The sequence below is a fragment of the Accipiter gentilis genome, chromosome 11 (assembly GCF_929443795.1).
Source record: "Accipiter gentilis chromosome 11, bAccGen1.1, whole genome shotgun sequence".
NCBI lineage: Eukaryota > Metazoa > Chordata > Aves > Accipitriformes > Accipitridae > Astur > Astur gentilis.
The window spans coordinates 8110318-8128248 of record NC_064890.1 but is presented as its reverse complement, the minus strand read 5'-3'; the positions used below and the strand labels follow the sequence as shown (position 1 = coordinate 8128248).

The 17931-nt window shown below is 45.5% G+C and overlaps 1 protein-coding gene across 5 annotated transcripts in view; it reads left to right on the top strand.

Annotated features, from left to right (window-relative positions):
* Positions 1–17931, top strand: part of FRMD4A (FERM domain containing 4A) — a 384064-nt gene that overhangs the window by 157452 nt on the left and 208681 nt on the right. Inside the window, exon 1 of one of the 5 annotated variants that reach the window (XM_049814082.1) lies at positions 3166–3223. The exons of 3 other annotated variants lie outside the window; for them this stretch is intronic. In XM_049814082.1, the coding sequence (XP_049670039.1) occupies positions 3212–3223 (12 nt within the window). In that variant the 5' untranslated portion in view covers positions 3166–3211. Of the gene's footprint in view, positions 1–3165; positions 3224–16251; positions 16345–17931 lie in introns of those variants that run through there. One more of the 5 variants, XM_049814078.1, reaches the window with a different exon arrangement.

The window sequence follows — 17931 nt, the reverse complement described above, 5'->3', positions numbered from 1 at the left end:
GTGAAACAACTTTCTGCACTCTGGTGTCCTTTTTTTTTTTTATTGTCAGTATTTTTTTACTACAGCCACACCAACTGCTTCAGTTATCACTAGAACAAGGAGACAATTCTTTTTTTCCTCATCTTCTGCACACTTTCTAAATTCTAGAACCCTTCCCATTGTGCTTTGCTTTGATTCTGAAATTTTTAGTGCAATCTGAAGGAAAAATGGAAAGAGAGGTACCCTTGGCTACAAAATACCCTGCAGTATACTAGTTAGGAAAATTCCACAGCACGCACTTCAGCAAAACAACTTTTTACAGCAACATCATTTTCCCCAAACTTCTGACTATCTCTAAAGGCAGTTAATAGTGATCAGTAGTAGGTCAATTGCTAAGCTGAGTACTGCAACTGCAAGAGTCTAAGAGTTGGTATATCTCATATCTCTGCTATTTATTGTTGTGATAATGGAAGCCCAGGCCATGTAAAGCTGAGCCTGGGTGAAAACCTGTGACCCCGTTCATCTTCCCTGCCGTCACCAGTGGAGCACGTGTTGTTTTTAGTGCCAGGTGTTTCTTGAGCAGGAATCAGGGAAGCCATTATGTGTTCCCTTCAGCCATTTTCTCGTGCCTGACACTATTTTCTCCATCGGTTTTGAAATAATCTTAAAATTCATCTTTGTGAACACAAAAATGAGCCTGTGTTGGAGTCAAAGAGTCTGTCACATGGACACTGCTTTCTGACCCTGGAAGATGTCTCCTGTTGTTTATCTCTGTGGCCAATACAATGCAGCTACAGGGACAGTCAAGGGGCACAAGTGACATGGTTGCCCTGTGCTATCGCACAGAAAAGGTTCTTTAATTTCATATTTCAGTATTTAACACAAAGCCTTTGTGCAATCGATGGGAGGGGAGGGGAGAAGTGATCACATGTTTGGTTCCAGTAAAGTTCTCGTTGTGGTCAGACTGGTTGGACAGTAGTATCAGTTAGTGGCGGACAAACACATGATTCAATCCTGGCAGACCTCTGTTGGCTCATAGTGACACAGCCTGAGCACTGCTTGCTGGGGACCAGAGCTGGGGACCTGCAAAAGGACAGTCATGCATCCTTGTATCCAGCCTGCTCTTGTAGAAACCGCAGCTTTCTTGGATCTCTGAGTTTCCATGCATGCCGGAGGAGATGAAGGCTTAACAATGGTCAGGTCTTCTTCTGCAAATACTTCCTAGAGAGCAGAGCGTGTGAAATCCTGTCTGCAGCGAAGCTCACTCATCAGCGTCCTGCATTATGGTTCCCTGTGTTTCAACCACCTTCAACATAATACCCTCCCAATATATATCTTTGTGGTTTAATCCATGCTCATTAAAACACCCTTCCACTCAGACTGGTGAAGATAGACACTTTGTCAAAGCTTTAATGAAAGGGCGGCATGTGGATGATGAACGGGCTTTCTCTCCGGTAGACAAGCTTCCCGTGCTGGGTTTATTTCTGGAGCAACTAACCTATTATCTGATGCAGGGCCTTGTGTGAATGAGAGTTGGTCCATCCGGAAAATGAATAACCTGCCCTTCTTTGCTATTGAAACTATCCATCATATCATGTCCCAAATGGTCTATCATGTTGTTGTCTAGTAAAACTCGGCCATCAGAGGCAGCTCCTGTTCAGATGCTGATGCTAGATGTCTGAAAATGTGATTTTAGCTATAACTCTGAGGACATTTAGTTGGAATTTATGACTAGAGGTCCCTCTAAGCTCCATCAACTCCATCCATCTCACACCTTCATAAATAATACCAGTCTTCAGTTTCTGAATCCTTTAGGGCAGCCTTGTGGTTTTTTTTCCCAGTATTTGGAATACATCCCATGCAAGATTTCACTCTGAGATTTCAAACCGCGTGGGTACACATTAAATTAAAAAAAAAAAAAAAGAGTTTGGCTGAGCAATGTGAACACCATGGAAGGCAGTTTGATGAACTTGGCACTGTCTAGGATGCAGGAGACTTCGGCACCGCTCCCGGCCATACTAAGATTTTCAGTATTTCTCCTTTTTGTGCCTCAGTTTCCTTTCTATTTGGTTCCCAGCTAGCATTAACCAAAATCGTTGAAAGATCCCCATTGGGTTTAGCTTTGGTTGGATCAGGTCCATCAGTACCTTCCCGCTACATGTGGTGCTCTGAGAGCTACAGACAAAAAGTGCTAAGCAAGCAGAAATGTCACCTTTTCTCCATTGACTTAAGTAGGAGCAGATGTGCGGAGGAAGAGCAAGCACTCAGGATCATGCTTTAAACTTTCCATAAATACAGTAAAAGGAAGGGTCTAGCCCTGAGAAGTGCTTAGCATCCTGGACAGGGATGCTGCAGAGCTGAAGGGTTTGAGTGGTGGGAGGACATTTCAGAGAGGGTGCCAGGGTGTTTGCAGAGTCAAGCCCTGTAGGATTATTTGAGGTTATTCTCCTTCGTACATAACCTCAGCAGTCACCACTGTAGTCCAATGCCTTGGGGAACGGGTAAGGGAATCTATTAATACTCTTAGGAAAAAGATTAGTATCCAAACAACTTTTGTTTCCTTGTTTTTTACACGTCTGTGCTCTCCTCTGTCATTAGCTACAGCGCAGAGCCTGGTATGCTCTGACAAAGAGCTATTGATGGTGTGCGTGTGTGAATTGGCCCAGCACTGGTCACAGCCAACTTCTGTGGGACCTGCTGCCCCCGTTTTACAATACGCTCCAGTGTGCTGAGCCATTTGTGAAAGGTCAGAAATGAACAGAGAAATGGACTGGAGTCAAAAACAAGTAGTCCTATAAATATCATAGTCAAAGGCAATTTATTCCATTCCTCCCCTCTCTCTCCCTCTGTGTGTGTCTCTCCCTCCCTCTGTTGTGGTTTCCCAGATATAACTCCATGTTTCTGACTGGGGAGCTCTGAAAGGAAAGCAGCATGCACATTGCAGCTTCTGCTCCCATCTTGCACACACTGAATAATCCTCAGTCCCGCCAGTAGGACTGACAGCCAGCACGGAGTCAAGGCATCATCTGGACTCAAATGTTAAGTTTTGATTTCTCGGATTTTCTTAATCTGTGAGAAACTCGTTTGCTACAGTTTGAGAACTAGCTTTGGCCACAGACGGTTTGGATTGGGACTTCTGAGGGCTTTTTTCCGTCTGCAGCTAACGTTTGACTTCACAATGACTTTAGCAGCTAAACTAGAGGATATTGAAGTGACGCTGGAGCACCTACTAATGGATGTGTTCGTAAGTAAGCTACAATTTCCTATTTAAAGTGAGATGCTAATAATCCAGAGGGCAGCGTACAAATTTAATGGTGTATCCAAGTGTTGCATTGACTTAATTCCTTTACTTTTCCCGATAAACTCTGTGTCCAACACTACCAATGTGTTGTGGTATAGCTAAGGCATCTACTGAAAGCAGTAACACGCAAAACTGGAACAGTGTGACTCCAGGGCAGGGTATATTCTGCATTGGTTTTGTGTATCACCTACAATCTTCATGAAGTACATGAAAAGGAGGAGAGATTTGGTCAGTTTGAGGAATATCTCTGTAAAAGAGGTGCATTGACAGAGCATTTAAACCGTGTATTGCTTAGCATTGAGTGTCCTTGGCTTTAGGATTTTGACAGCTATTAGATTGCAGTCTTTCACCACTTTGCCTTTTGGGTTAGTTTTGTAAGAGATGGAGGAACAAGCAAAAGTAGTTGTGTTTTCAAGAAAATCAAGTTTATTCCTCCTGGATGTATCAAACACTTTAAACCAGTGTTAATCTGGAACTGATTCCTTGAAATCATCAAAGCTCGGTGAAGCAATGTATGATTGGCTTCTGCACAGCTGAGATAAGAATCTGTCCGTATCATCTCTTTTTAAAAGTTTCCTAAAAAATATCAAAACATTTCAAAACAGATTTCTGCTATTTCCAACACAACTTGATGGTTTTTGCCTAAAGGTCAGAGATAGCCATGTTTTGGAAGTTTTTTGTGGGGTGGGGGGAAAACAACGATAAGGGATTGCCGGATCATTTATCTTCTTCTTCAAAAAAAAAGTCATGCCAAGGTGATCTGTACTCTTTGAATTCAGGCTATAAGAAATAAGATGGCAAGTGAAATTCTTCATTTTCAGAAGAGTTTTTTGGCAACTCTTAAATGAAATACTTCACATTTCAGGGTCTAATGATGAGGAATCTTAGGCATCAACCACAAAAGTGAAAAACAGGAGAGCTTGCCAGCTTTCTAGCCTGTGGTCCGGTTACTAAGGTGTCCACCTGTGCTGTGAAAGGGATTCAAGTCTTTCTGGGCTGGCATCTCCCCTCAGCACTTTGGGGAGTGCCCTGTCCCCTTTCCCACGGGTTGCTGAGATAGGGGATAGAGGAAAATAGTTGGAAGGTGCCCTGCCAAAGCCTCTACGTAGGGTATGAAATACTGAAATACTCTTTGGGCTGTAAGATTATTTGCCACTCTCGCTTCAAATCCTTTCCCCAGCTGTGAGTACCATGCAGTGCAGAGAAAATCCCCAAGGGTTTAAATCCCCATGACAAGCAAAGTTGCAACATCCGCATCTCATGACCACAGCACGCTGTGAAACTTATTGTGTGTGGGAAGGGGCCGGTGCTTTCTTTGGACTCCTTGCAGTTGCTGTAGAATAAACCTAGCACCACAATCCCTCTTGGTATATTTGTAGCTCAGCATCACTTCACCTAGCTGGGTGCTTGACACTTGGAAGACTGAGAGCCTCCGTGGGGCAGGTGTCATTGAACAGTGGGTTCTTAAGGGCATTTTGTCACAGGGTAGCTCCAAGCAGTATCTCAGAGACTGCCAAGATCTAGAAAGCCAAGGATGACTGAGTTGATTGAGGTTGAAAAATCCTACATGTGTCTGACTGTGTTTGAAGGGTGTGAAAAGCCTCCTGCCCTGCTGGGAACAGCCCAACTCTATAAGACAGGTCATAGGGAATCATTTCTTCTTGCCTCTTCGTGTCCCATCATGTGAACTGTTTTGGAGCTGTGTCTAGGCTTTGTCTATTCTTAGGTCCATCCCTTGCTTCTATCCAAGTGTCTTTCATCATGGGTTTTTGGCTTTGGGTTTGGTTTGGGTTTGTTTTTTTTTGTAGCGAGGGTGACAGTAGACCAAATAAAATATGGGCCAAATTCTCCAGAGGTGCAGGTGGCCTCAGCTCGTGAAACCAATGGAGCTCTTCTCGGTTTGTGTTTTGAGTTGGTCCCTCAAATGTGTAAATCCAGAAACCCAGGGAAACATCCCCAGCTGGGACACTGCAGTCACAGCTGAAACTGTAATGCAGGGACATGTCTATGCGGTGCCATGCTGTGCCACGCCGGAGCCCCAGCTGGCTCTGGAAGAGCTGGTGTGTCTGTGCAGCATTGTGCAGGGGCACACTGCAGTAGTGTCGCTGCTTCGCCCCCCTTGTCCCTCTGCAGAGCCTGGGGCTGTAAGGCTCAGGGGTAGCATGTCCAGGCTTCATGTCTCACTTTGATTATCAGGACTGTGAATCAAACCTAGTGTCTACGCAAATCAAGGAAATAAGTTTTCTCTGATGAGCAACCATGTCTTCAGCCAGCTGGGCTCTTCTAAAAACTACCTAGGAATTATGGCAGGAAGAATTATGGATAATCTAGACCAAATACTCCAAATGCAGAATCATTGTCTGATGCTACCAAGCACAATTTCCAGGCTTTACTTGTCTTGTGGCTGTGTTTGATCTTAAACCACCTGTCCATGGAGCAATGCTAAAAATAATCTCTACTGCTGGATACAGAAAGGTAAATATGAAACTCAGTATGAAGGAAGGGCAAAACATAAAGCTCTGGCTATTACAGATCATTCTAGCGGGTTCATCTGAGGTTGTTAATCCATTACCAAGTGTTTTACTGTTACCGGCAAGACTAGTACTTGGGTGAAGAGCACAGGGCCAGACCAGCGGAGCTGAATGGACTGCAGGCGGATGGACTGCCACATAACAGGACTCTCCTGGGAATGATCTCGAAGTCATGTGCCATGCATCTTCATCTGTGTCAGGTTTATTGCTGAAAGAGTGAAGCCATCTGTCACCATAACGCTCCTCTTCCAATTCTTCAGTGCCCTCCACTGCTCCAAACCAGGTGATTACTTACAAAATTGGGAAATTGTGGTCTATGAAGCCTTGACTTGGTTTTTTTTTTTGCTTTGAAGAAACCTAGTTTTAATGCTTCTTGAACCATAGGGGCAGTAACCCATTCCCAGATCGGTGGACCCTGACACCAAGCTTGTACCAAGCTAGCAAGCCCATTTTGTCACAGTGTAGAAAGGTTACAGTAGACAGCAAATGAGAAGTAACCACCAGTTTCTAAAGAAAACTGAGTCCTAGCTCAGCTCAGACTAACCCACCTCAATGTAATTTGGCTTCTGCAGGGATACAGACTGAAGAAATGCTATAGCATTGGGCCAGTTTTTCTCTGGACAAGGTCTTTAGCTAAGTTGTCCCGCAGGAACTCCCCTGGAGTGAGTTCAGCAGAGTTTCACAGGGAGGATGGCAAGCCTTGGCAGCAGACACGTTTAACACTTCCTCTGGAAAGCTAATATTACACGGGAACATATTTTAATTTTTTTTTTTTTTTTTTTTTTTTTTTTTTCCGGAGAGTAGAGATTTGCATCCAAATGGCACGAGCTGCCACTTCCTTCCAGGACATGGTGTACTCACCACGTTGTCATCCCACTATCGGAGAAGCAGCTGTTGCTGCACTGCCACTTCCTTTCCCCTATTACCGAAGGGCGATGCAGAGCTTCGCTGGGCTCTGCGAAGCAAGATAAAAGGGAAGCCTCCGACATGACATTTCATAATTAGCTGTCATCACCGGCGGGCTGCCACCGAGCTGCTTGATGAGCTGGGACTTGGCTGCCTGGAGAAACCCGGACAGGGAGGCAGGGGCCAAAGTAGGGAGGGCGGCGCAGGGACAAGCTCAGCACGTCCCTTGGGTGTGCTAAGGGGAAAAGGAAATCTGGGTAAGAAATACAGTCTCTGAGTCCTTGTTTCGCTGCTTGCAAAAGGCATCCCTCAGCCAAACCCTCCCTGCCTCTAGACATGCTAATTATTCTCGTGCAGTCTGTGAAAAAAGACCTTTGAGGTACACCTCAGGACCAACCTTGCTGACTTCCAAGCCTTGCCTTAGGCACAGCTAAAGTGAGCCTCCGTGATACACCATGCCCAGCGTGCCTGGGGCACTTTGCATGGGATGTCTGGGAGGGCTCGGGAGTGAGGTGGGCTGTGGAGCCTGCCCTGATGAAGGATGCTTTTCCTTGCATTATGGATGTGGCTTTAGACCTGGAAGAAACAGACTCTCAAGCAAACAGGCAAAGGACTAATAATCCTGGTGGAAAAGTGAGCCTGAAGTAGTGAAACATCAGCTGGCCTCAAAAAGGAGACTGATTTCTGAAGGCAGGCATGACGGAGATGCAGTGGGCATCCCAGGAGAGAAAGAGAGACTTAGATGAAGTCTTTAAACCATGAACGCTCTATCCCTGGCCCACTCCAAATACCACCTGGGAAATGACAGGCACTTTATCTCCAGTGGTTCATGGAGTCTTAGACACCATCGAAACACAACCAAGCCTGCCAAATCCATACTACACTCCACAGATCCATTTACATTCCTGCAGACATCTATTTCCACAGCTGGTTCCTCAGCCTTCCTCCCACCGCACTCCACAGATTAATATATACATATCCACATATGTGTGTGTGTATATATATATTAAAAAAAAATTATATATATATTTTAAAATATGTGTGTGTGTATGTATATAGGAGATTAGCTGATGAAAGTGACATTCATGAGGGCTTCCTGGCACGGAGAGGGACTGCAGTTGCTTTGCCCCGGATGGATGCAGCAATCCGGATTTGCTATGCTCCTGCCTCTTCCATCACCCTGAGAAACAGCTGCTCTTTTCCCTCGCTACATTGCCAAGTCCTGGCAGAGTTACCACCTAAATAGCAAGGACATGAAATTTAATCTCTGTTTCTAACACCATAAACAGTCAGAGGAAGTCAGAGGAAATTACCTGGGATGCTGCAAGTATTCTGGCTCATTCTTCTGCCAGCTAGTGATGAACAGGAATTAAGGTCTGAGTCAAAACTCCTGTACCCAGCCAGACCTAAAGCTGGATATCTGAAGGAGAAGGAATCAAACCTGAAGAGTCCAAAATGAGGGTCAGGTCCTTTGGCCACAGGTGCCAAAGGAGGCAGGGCTCCCTGGCAGACCTTGGCAGTGGGGATGGCACCATGAGGTGGGCAAGGCCACAACATCCCAGTAAGGATCTGGAGTGGTGGCTACCATTGCCCATGTATTCCAGCTCTTAAAAACAAGCTGCCAAGAGAGGGGCATTTAAGTGACATGGCTCTTTATTAATAATAGAGAAATAGAAACAAAAGCAGCAGTGGTAAGTGCCAGCTCTTCTCATCATTTTACAGATAGGGAAACTGAGACAGAGGGACTTGAAGCCATTTGAGCAGCACCCTCCTCCATCTTCCCACTTAAAAAAGAGTTGAAACCCAACTTCCAGAATCCCAGTTTGGCGATTTATTCCCTCCAGAGTATAGCATTCCACCAAAATCACAAAATAATCCAACCATCGATGTCTGGGACACAGATCTCCAATGCCAAGGATGAAGTGTGCCTTTGGATCTAGTCCTAGCATGCTCTGGCATAGATAGGTGCTCTATTTGTCCGTTCTTCAGGCAATTACACCATTAACCTTCCTATTTTCTCATGCCATCAACACTGGTAAACAGTAGCCATTCTCATAGCTGGTACTGAGGACAATCTGGAGAAAGGAGGGGTGCAGAAAGATGGCTGTGAGGAGCTTGGTTTGACCACCATTTTCACAGTGAACCCTGCATCTCCATCCCTGCTGCAATCAAACAAACATTCTTGCAGTTACTATCGACTCCTGGTGTCTGTGTTACATTTTTCTTAATAACCATTGCAATAATAAGACATTATCAACACATAAAGTGATCCATTAACCTCTATAGCGGCAATAAATTGTGTAGCTTTGCCAGGCTCCCAGAACTTGCTAATCAAAGAGTAAGCAGCAAGTTCGTACTTGAGCAGTCACAAATCATGCATAATGCAAAAGTGTGGGTGCTAACCTCACCCTCCGCAATATAATGGGTATTTCCATGTGTTTATTTATTAGAGAAACCAGTTCTTTGAAGCAGCTCCTAATGAGTTTCTCTCTGGCAACAGCAGCATCCTCCGGTTTATCCTCAGCATCCAGTTTGCAAGACATTTGAAGCCTCATCCTCCACCTCTGGAGTCAGTCAGAGTTTTGCCAGTGTATTGGGTAGGAGCAGAATCAGGCCCTTTGACCTGCACTAAAAGCTAAGGTTGCTCAGCATGATTGTGCAGTTAAAGAGATAGAATTAGGTAGCTGTTTGTCAGGTTTTGTTCAGACACTTCTGAAAATGAGAACGTAACAGTGATCATACCAGGTCTTTCCAATTGAATGAGCTAGTCCAGCATCGTGTCTCGGGCAGCAGCTGACATCAGATGCCTACAGACAAATGTAAGAACAGGGCAAGTACATAGCCACAGTCCCCACAGTTATCTGCCAACCACGAGTTTTTTGCACTCAGAGGTTCTGTGACCTAGAAGTGGTGTCTTTGAATTTAGCAGTCCACAGTAGATGTTCTTTCATGAATTTGTTGAGTCATTTTTTGAACCCAGCCCAGGGACCCAAGTTACTAGGCACAGCTGCCATGAAGAGTCCTCAAGCAAAAGAACAGCCATAGTGTTGTGCTGCAGTCCTCTGCACAGTGCTGTCAACCAGAGAAAACTCCTAACCTCACTCCTATGAGAGTCAGGTCACACTGCTGACCCTCAGAAAGCCTTTGTGGAACAGAAGAGCTTTGTGGAGCAGTCTAGGTTTGCGCACCCATGCTGAACAACGCACAGAAAGAAGATGGTGAGAATGAAGAGCTGGGAGTGTGAGTGCCAATGGGGATGTTAGCAAAGGCAAGATAATTAAATACAGCTACCAAGACACAGAAGAACTTCTGATAGCTGGAGAGGTAGACCAAAGGTGGCCAGTTATCGAGATTATTTTGTAATCAGTGGGGAGACATTAACACTTTTAGGTGTCATTCACCCCCCCAGTATGTAGGCAGCTGAAGCAGGTCTGGTGTCTCAAACCTTGCAAGTGCCCTTTTCTCTTCACTGATGACAAAAGGAGTCCAGATGACAAGCTCACATAAAGGTAACCAAAGTTAGGAGAGGTGAATGCCACTCCAGATGTCTCCTACAACTGAGGTAGGGTGCTGTTACAGCTTGGCAGACACAGGCGAGCTGAAGCAATAAAATATAAACTGATAGGAATTAGAGGGAGAGACTTTAAGGCTGAAGATCCAGAGAGTCAGACAAACTTTTTACATTTCTTAATCTGTCCATAAAAATCCACAAAGAACAGAACTAAATTGGGTTTGTATTTTGCCAATGTTAGCAGTTCTTCTTTCAGCTTTGTGCAAACACAGTTTTCTCCTCACTCAGAGAAAAGTCATCATTATTCCATGCCTGCGAGACCTCAACTACAAAACAAAATTTGCCTGAGAGGCTGTTTACCAGCCCTGGCAAAGCTTAAAAAAACCCTCTTAACATCTCTCAGGGGTCTTCTACTTCCCTCCTTTCCTTAGGGACATGTTGGCCTCTCTGCTATCCATGTGGCTTTCTCTTGGGGCAACATAACTCTTTCTCTTTCCCTTACATAGACACATATGCTTTTCCACAATATCTTAAGATTAATCAAAGCACTGTAACAAGGATGAAGTTTTAAAAGAGAGAAAATTACACAGAACAAAGAAGCATTCCTCTTCACAGTGTTTGACGTAGTCCATATGTCACATATCCTGTTTAAGGCTTAAATCTAGCTCAAGGCTGCGTACCTTCCATGCAGTGCTGAGCAAACCCCTATTTCTTCAGGAACTGAAGCAACTCAGCAGTCCTAAGCACTACACAGGAACAGCTCGCTCACATTTTAAGACTTTATACCGAGACGCACCAAGTATTTGCACGTTCCTTGCCGTCACCAGGATTTGCAAAGACTTTAGACCAGATCCCTGAGAGAAATACTGCACAGTCATACCCCAGCTGAGCGCATGACTGCTATTGCATGCATCACATCCAGCCTCTGCTACACATCCACAATGTGGGAATGTGGTGTTGTTGCCAAGTATCTCCTCTTTTGTTTACATAAGCCCTGGAAGTCAGAGGTGGCCTCCGCGATCTCTCCCCGTGATGTTTACAGGGGCGTGTCTCCAGGGCAATGGGGTCAGGCAAGTTCCCTCCCTAATTAATTACTGTCTCGCTGAGTTATGTGGGAAAAGAGCCGACTTACCGGCACACTAAAACACAAGGGAAATGTCTTCCATCTAGCAGAGGCCCCACTTGCTATCTGCTGCTGTTCTTCTGGCCAGGGTTTTCCAGGAGCCCGTCTGCCTGGATGCACGGAGGCTGGGACTGCTTTCCCCAGCAAGGACCGTACACGGGATGGAGGGTGGGGAGGAGAACTGGAGGTGGGGTGGAGACACTCCTGGAGAGTCTTCTTGTTGGCAGTAAGGGAAGAGGAAGGGTGCAGGTTGCTCTGTCTGCTTTCCTGAAGACATTTTCTGGGGTGGCTACATCTGTGCCATGACTTTCACCAGAGGCTGCGCCAAGAACTTGCTGGCTTGGTGGACGCACCAGCTGATGGGTCTGAGCACATGCTCAGCAGGTGACATCGTGGGTTTCACACTCTGCTCTGCCAGCCGTTCCCCATGACACCCCAGGCTGAAGTACAAAAAGAAACAGATGAGCAGCCATGTGGATATTTCTGCTGGAATGCCAGTGAATGAGGAAATTTAGGAACATCTAACATTACATTCTGTGTTAGCCTGCCATGTGCATCAGATATGAACTTCTGTGAGTCCAGAAGTGCTTGGTTCTGGGTTTCTGTTTAGGTTTATGCTAGTTAGACCTATAACTTGTCTATGAACTGCAGAACAACTGTGGTGTAGCACAATCCAAAGTTGTCATGGGAGCCTAAATTCTCAGTCATCCCCGCCAGTACAACTGATCAACATGCGGCACATGCAGTCCAACACCGTGCTGATCACTACATAACCCAGCACACCAGAGTAAAACAACGCAAGAATCTCTGTTCAACTGCGGGGCTGACCTTCATATTTCGCCTGGATTGCTGCACCCAGCAAAGGCACTCATGTGCACCGCTTGCCCAGAGGAGACTGGGACGTGATGGTCTGCGTGGCCCCCAGATGTGACACAGCCTTGCCACACAGAGGGGAAGCCCCCAGGCTTTCTGTGGCTGGGGACCGCGATCAGCCCCTCTCGCCCTAGCAAGCTGCTGGGTTATTGCAAGCTCTGGTGGAAAAGGCTCGTACAGGAATGGAGCACGATCCAGTGTGTTTTCCCACATCCCTCACCAGACTAGAGTGATCGTAACATTTCTCTGTAAAACACCATGTAAGACTGGAAAATTGGGGGGGGGGGGGGGGGGGGGGTAAGGCAAGCTGGATTTGCAATGAGAACCTGTGCTTATCTTTCACTCCCGACAAGGCAGTTCCCTTTACAGTCTGATTTTGAGTGCAATAAAACATAAGCTAAGTCCCTGTAGTTTATGTCACCCCAAAGCATCACCCTGTTCTCCTTGTCATCTTATTGCTTTGCTGTGCCCCAACAAATCAGCTAGGGAGGATTTCTTACAGTGGGAAGTAAGAAATTCCACCGAGATTAGTAGGAACTGCTAAAGGGCTCAAATACAAGTGGTTTCCCTATCAGGACTCCAGCAAAGAATTTGGCTTTGCTACTGTTTTTTTCTGCACTGAGCGACTTTTCGAATTTACAAAACAGTGTCTTATTGATAGATCTGATAGATACCACATACTGCATTTCAGTCTGTGCCACTGCTGTCACTGGTTTCCATTCACTGATCTCCGCTGGGCATACACTGACTTGAAACTTGACTCCTCCATTGCAAATATAAGACACGCTTTGCAGCAGTATATGATTTCTCTCTCCTTTTCATTAAAGACCAAAAAAAAAAAAAAAAAATCTAGTTTAAATAGCAATCTATTGGAATGTACTTTCCTCTGATGCATTGTTACCACAAACCACTGTTCCTGGCAGCCTGCAATTAGTACTGAAAAGCACCCACCGCTTTAAAGAGTTTCATCTTTCAGCAGTTAGTAAATATGGCGTGTCTCTTTTGAGGGTCTGTGGTGGCAAGGCCAGGATGTTCCCTTACAATAGTTTGGCTTTTATTTCCTACTGTGCTGTTCAGTCAGAGATTGTCTCTGCAGACAATACAGTTGAATGAAGGCTCAGTGATGAGGCTGGTCATCTTAATCTGCATCTGCAGTCAGCTACACAAGAGGGGGGCTCTCCAGAGGGAAATCAGAATTTGATGGGCCAAAGTGCCCTTCGACATGCTTACGTCTGCCACAAACACCTAAACTCCCTCTCTGAGAACAACTAGAAAGACCCTCATGAGAGCAAGTTTTACGTTACCTATCCTATAGGCAATCTATCAAACTAATCTTAATGGACTGCCCTATACACTTGCCTTCCGAGGTACCTTGAACAACTCTAAAAATAAAAAGCCAACATCTCATCCTTCCAGATAGTTTCCATGGTCCTGATGATTATGGTTTGGCTTCCTGTCTCCAGGTTCATACCACTTGGGAAATCAGCAATGAGACAGAAGAGAGTGTCATAGTGGGTCCAGGTCTCCAGTTGTATATGGTTTCTGTGGAGGATACCTATAGAGTCGTGCCTGGGGTGCAGCACAGTGAGGAAAGGAGGAGTCAGGCCCACTGGGATATGCAGGGATCATGTTGGAACTGGTTCCAATACTGTGCAAATCGATGGACTTCTTTTACTTTTCACATGTGCAAGAGGTTTCCTGCAAAGAATATTTGTATTATTATTCAGCTGCCTTGAGCAATATATAGATTTGCATTTCATTTGCAAGACCTCAAAACCTAAGCAAAAAAACTTGTGGTTTGTGGAAAAGACTGAGCAAACGCTCCCCTTTCCCTAATGGAGAAAATCAGTCTATATGGTGCTTCATGCTGGTACCACTAGACTGTCTGCCTCTGGTCCCGGAGCTGATCGCTTATAGACCCAGGTGGAGAAGTGTTACAGCTCTTTGTCCCCTCTAGTGGATGAAGTTCTATCTACAAGGCTGGTCTTTCTATGAGTTGGACCTGCAGGAGACCTTGATTGCAGGAACATGAGGGCTTCTGGGGAAGGGGGCTGCTGTGAGCAGGAGCCCCCCACCCAGGGCTTCAAATTGGGTGAGCAGGGAGATCTTTGCTACTTGTATGAAGCACTCACCCCCGAGACCCTGACTCAGACATGACTCAGTTTTTACTCAGGCACAGCTCCCGGTAAGGCAGACCGCAGTCGCCTTCGCCCTCTTTCTCCACCGGTAGATCCCCAGTGGCTCTGCTGGTGCAGGCAAGGGTTCCCCGTGGGCAGCTGGGAAATGTCAGCCACCTCGCGCTTAAAAAAACAGGTAGGCAAACTGTGAGATAGCAGGGAGGCATTAACAACCATTAAAAAAAACCCCACAAAACAAACAACAAAAAACTGCAAGAAGCAAAGACCCTAACTCTGCACCTATTCCACATAAAGAACCCATATAAGTCAGTCATGCTTAAGATATTTCCATCTTTTCCTGTCTCTCTCACTCTCTGGCGAGAGACATATGGAACAAATTATGAACAAAGGCCGATTGTTTTAATAGTTAGAGTTTCCCACATCAAGCTGCTGGTTTATTTCTTTGACTGGTTTTAATGCATGTACATATGCTGAGCAGATACCGAGTTTCTCTTTTTTATTTTAAACAGTTGCTTTAATGTCATGTCCCTAACACCTTCATCCTGGCTTTTGGACTTCGATCAGAACAAAGTATTTTTAGTTTCGCATTAAAATGAGAACAATGCATGGAGGAAGGGACTGGCTCCATAGCTCAGCAGATTTTGCTCTCCCAGCTAGAGTGCTCCAAGGAAAAGAGCGCGGGCCAACATCTTTTCCACTTTACTAAGAAAATTCAGAATACCACTATGGAGTTGGATTGAGAAGCTCCCACTTCGCACACATGAATTCTAAACTGCATCTGGACCAGTACCTGTAACCGAGCATGAAAATGAACGCAACATCCAAACCACATTTTTACAAAAGCACAGAATCATACCTGGCTGCCTTGGGACAACTCCTGGTGCTGCAGAAAGTCTGTGGGAAGGGAAAGTATTTTTCTCATTTCCAAAACACTTGTGTACAATTTAAAGAATAAATATAGTTTCAAACTTTTCTTCCAGAGGAAGAAAATATTATTGTCTACTCGTCTCTAAAGTGGTTTTATAAGAGAAAAAAGAAGTAGACGTTGAGACTGACTTTGTGAAGGCAATACTTCACAATTATAGACTCCAATATAATAATTTTTATAAGCACACATAGAAGCCGTAGGTATCACCAAGCAGGCTTTCACTGATACACATGTGTACAGATGTGAGTGGTAATGTCTGTTCTTTGTACTTAGACATGCACTGCACTGTCCCATGCAGACCATGTAGCCTGAATTGGTGAGTGCCTGTGTTTAGCTGAGCAGCCCAGAGGATCTGTTCGAGCCCTGTGCTCTGGGTATGTGCTCTCCAACATCTAGGAGAGAGGAATATCTGAACGTAGGATTTGACATTAATCTCTGCACCAGATGGTGATACACCAGATATTCGTTTTAAGGTGAACATGTGATCTACTGTACAGCAAACCAGAGGGGTCTGCAGTCACATGGCAAAATGTATAATAACTCTGATAGAGCTTTGATTAGACAACTGACCTGGTTACCATCTGTAGCAACAAGAAGCGAGCTTGACATTTTTGGAACATTCTCCCCAGAAGCTTAATTCTTCCACCTCTGTGGCATAGCAATCCTGCTGAGCAAACTACACCGAGAAACAGAAGGAAGCTAAAGATACGCTGCTTGAAGCATGTTGTTAAGGTTACAAGGCTTGGGTTTTCCTTTTTTTTTTTTTTTTTTTTTTCCCTTTTCCCCCCTCCTTCTTTCAAACAAGCCACATCTTGACTCATATGGTCTGATGTGAAAACCCACTCAGCTATTTGATAGTTGGGAAATCTAGATGAGACTGTAAGTTGTTTCAAAGGAAGCCTGTGTGTGCTGTGAACTCTCTCTCACACACACACGCGCACACACGAGTTAGCTCTGCACTATGGTAGTACAGACAGCTGTGACTCCGGGTAGGACCCGAAGACTTTTATTCAAAATACCATATGGATCACTGAGGAGACGCAGTGTGGAAAGGGTAAGCCATGATTTCTTTGTCCTGAATGCATGCCCAGAGGATGAGGAGGGTACCCTTTGATAGTAGGTGTCTTCCCCATTAGTAGTCAGAGCTAATAGGGGTTATGTCACTGTGTGTAAAAATTACTATTGGTGTATGCCATGGTGCGTAGAAATTACTATTGGTGGAACCTGTATGGTGATGAATGGGAATTAATACTAGTCAGAGGCTGTGTGATAACACAGGGTAGAAATTGGTTCCAGCAGGAACAATAAGATAACACGCAGCAATTAAAACTAGCTAAAGGCTCTGCGATAATACTTGGAGGTAATCATTTCTGAAAAGGATTGTTGCTAATAATCAATACTCGTTGAGACGCTGTGGTGGCATACGGCAGCACTGACCTGTAGCAGTAGGGAGTAAATAATAATGTCAAATAATGAATACCAGCAGAAAGCCCAGGGTGATGTGGAAGGGCTCTGTATAAGTGAACATAGATGCAGACGCCCGTTAGCGTCTGTCCCAGCTGAGACGTATAGCGAGCAGTGGTTGCACAGTGCGATACGAGCTATACAGTGCACGACGTGTTGCTCTGGTCGGTGCCAGCCAACGTGACACTGCGGGGCCCCCGGCTCGCCAAAGCGACGCTGTTGCTTTCTTGCTGCTGCAGGCGTAGCGGGGAGGGGGGGGGGGGGGCGGGGAAACTGTAATTATGTCATTAATTTCCTGAAAGCGTGTCGCCTTAACGGCAGAGCCCAGGGGACTGAGGGGGGTCCCATCACTTTGACAGAGAGGCAGGGGCTGGGACACGGGTCTCAGCTCAGGGAGGGATGCTCACCTGCGGAGTGCACGGCCCCCGAGGGGACCGGGGACACCTTGCGAAGCCCCTCTGCTTGTCACTGCTGATATCCCCCGAAACGGTGCTCGGCTCAAGGGAATGGGCACGGTCTGCACACCCTCGGCCGCGGGGAGTTTGGGCAAGGTGCCCCAGGAGCAGGCAAGGGGTGCTGCACCCACTGGTCCATGGCTGGTGGCACATGTAGAAGCTCTGTAAGCCCAGAGCGGCTCAGAGTTGCTCCACGCAGGACTGAGGGAAACCTTTGCTCGAGGCATCCGTTTTGCTGAAAAGCAGTTTTGCGGCAGCTGAAGCCACCTGTGAGTTTACTTCGAGTCTGTTGCGTGTGTCACTCAAAAAAAATATCGGGTTTTGGACATTTCAAACCAATTTTTTTTCCCAATTTTTCTTTCAAACAGAGTGTAATTTCATTTGGATGAATGCCTTCATTTTTTTAAGGGATATGAAAAAAATATCAAAAAATAAATGCAGATCAAAAACTGTTTCAGTTAAACACAAAGCCTTTTTTTTGTTGGTTTTTTTCCATCTCCATTTGGCAGAAGGAGAAGCAGAATAACTTTGTGTCAACCTGAAACATATTTTCTTTGCCTTTCCAGTCCGTCGAGCAAACCAAAGATAATCAATTATTCACACAGCTTTGGTCTACTATTGTTTGATTGTTGTTTGTCGCTTTGGAGCGCGTTCAGAAATGTCCCTCCTGGTGGTAAATTTGGGCTTTGCGGTTCAAGATGCCGGTTCTGAGAGGGGCCCAG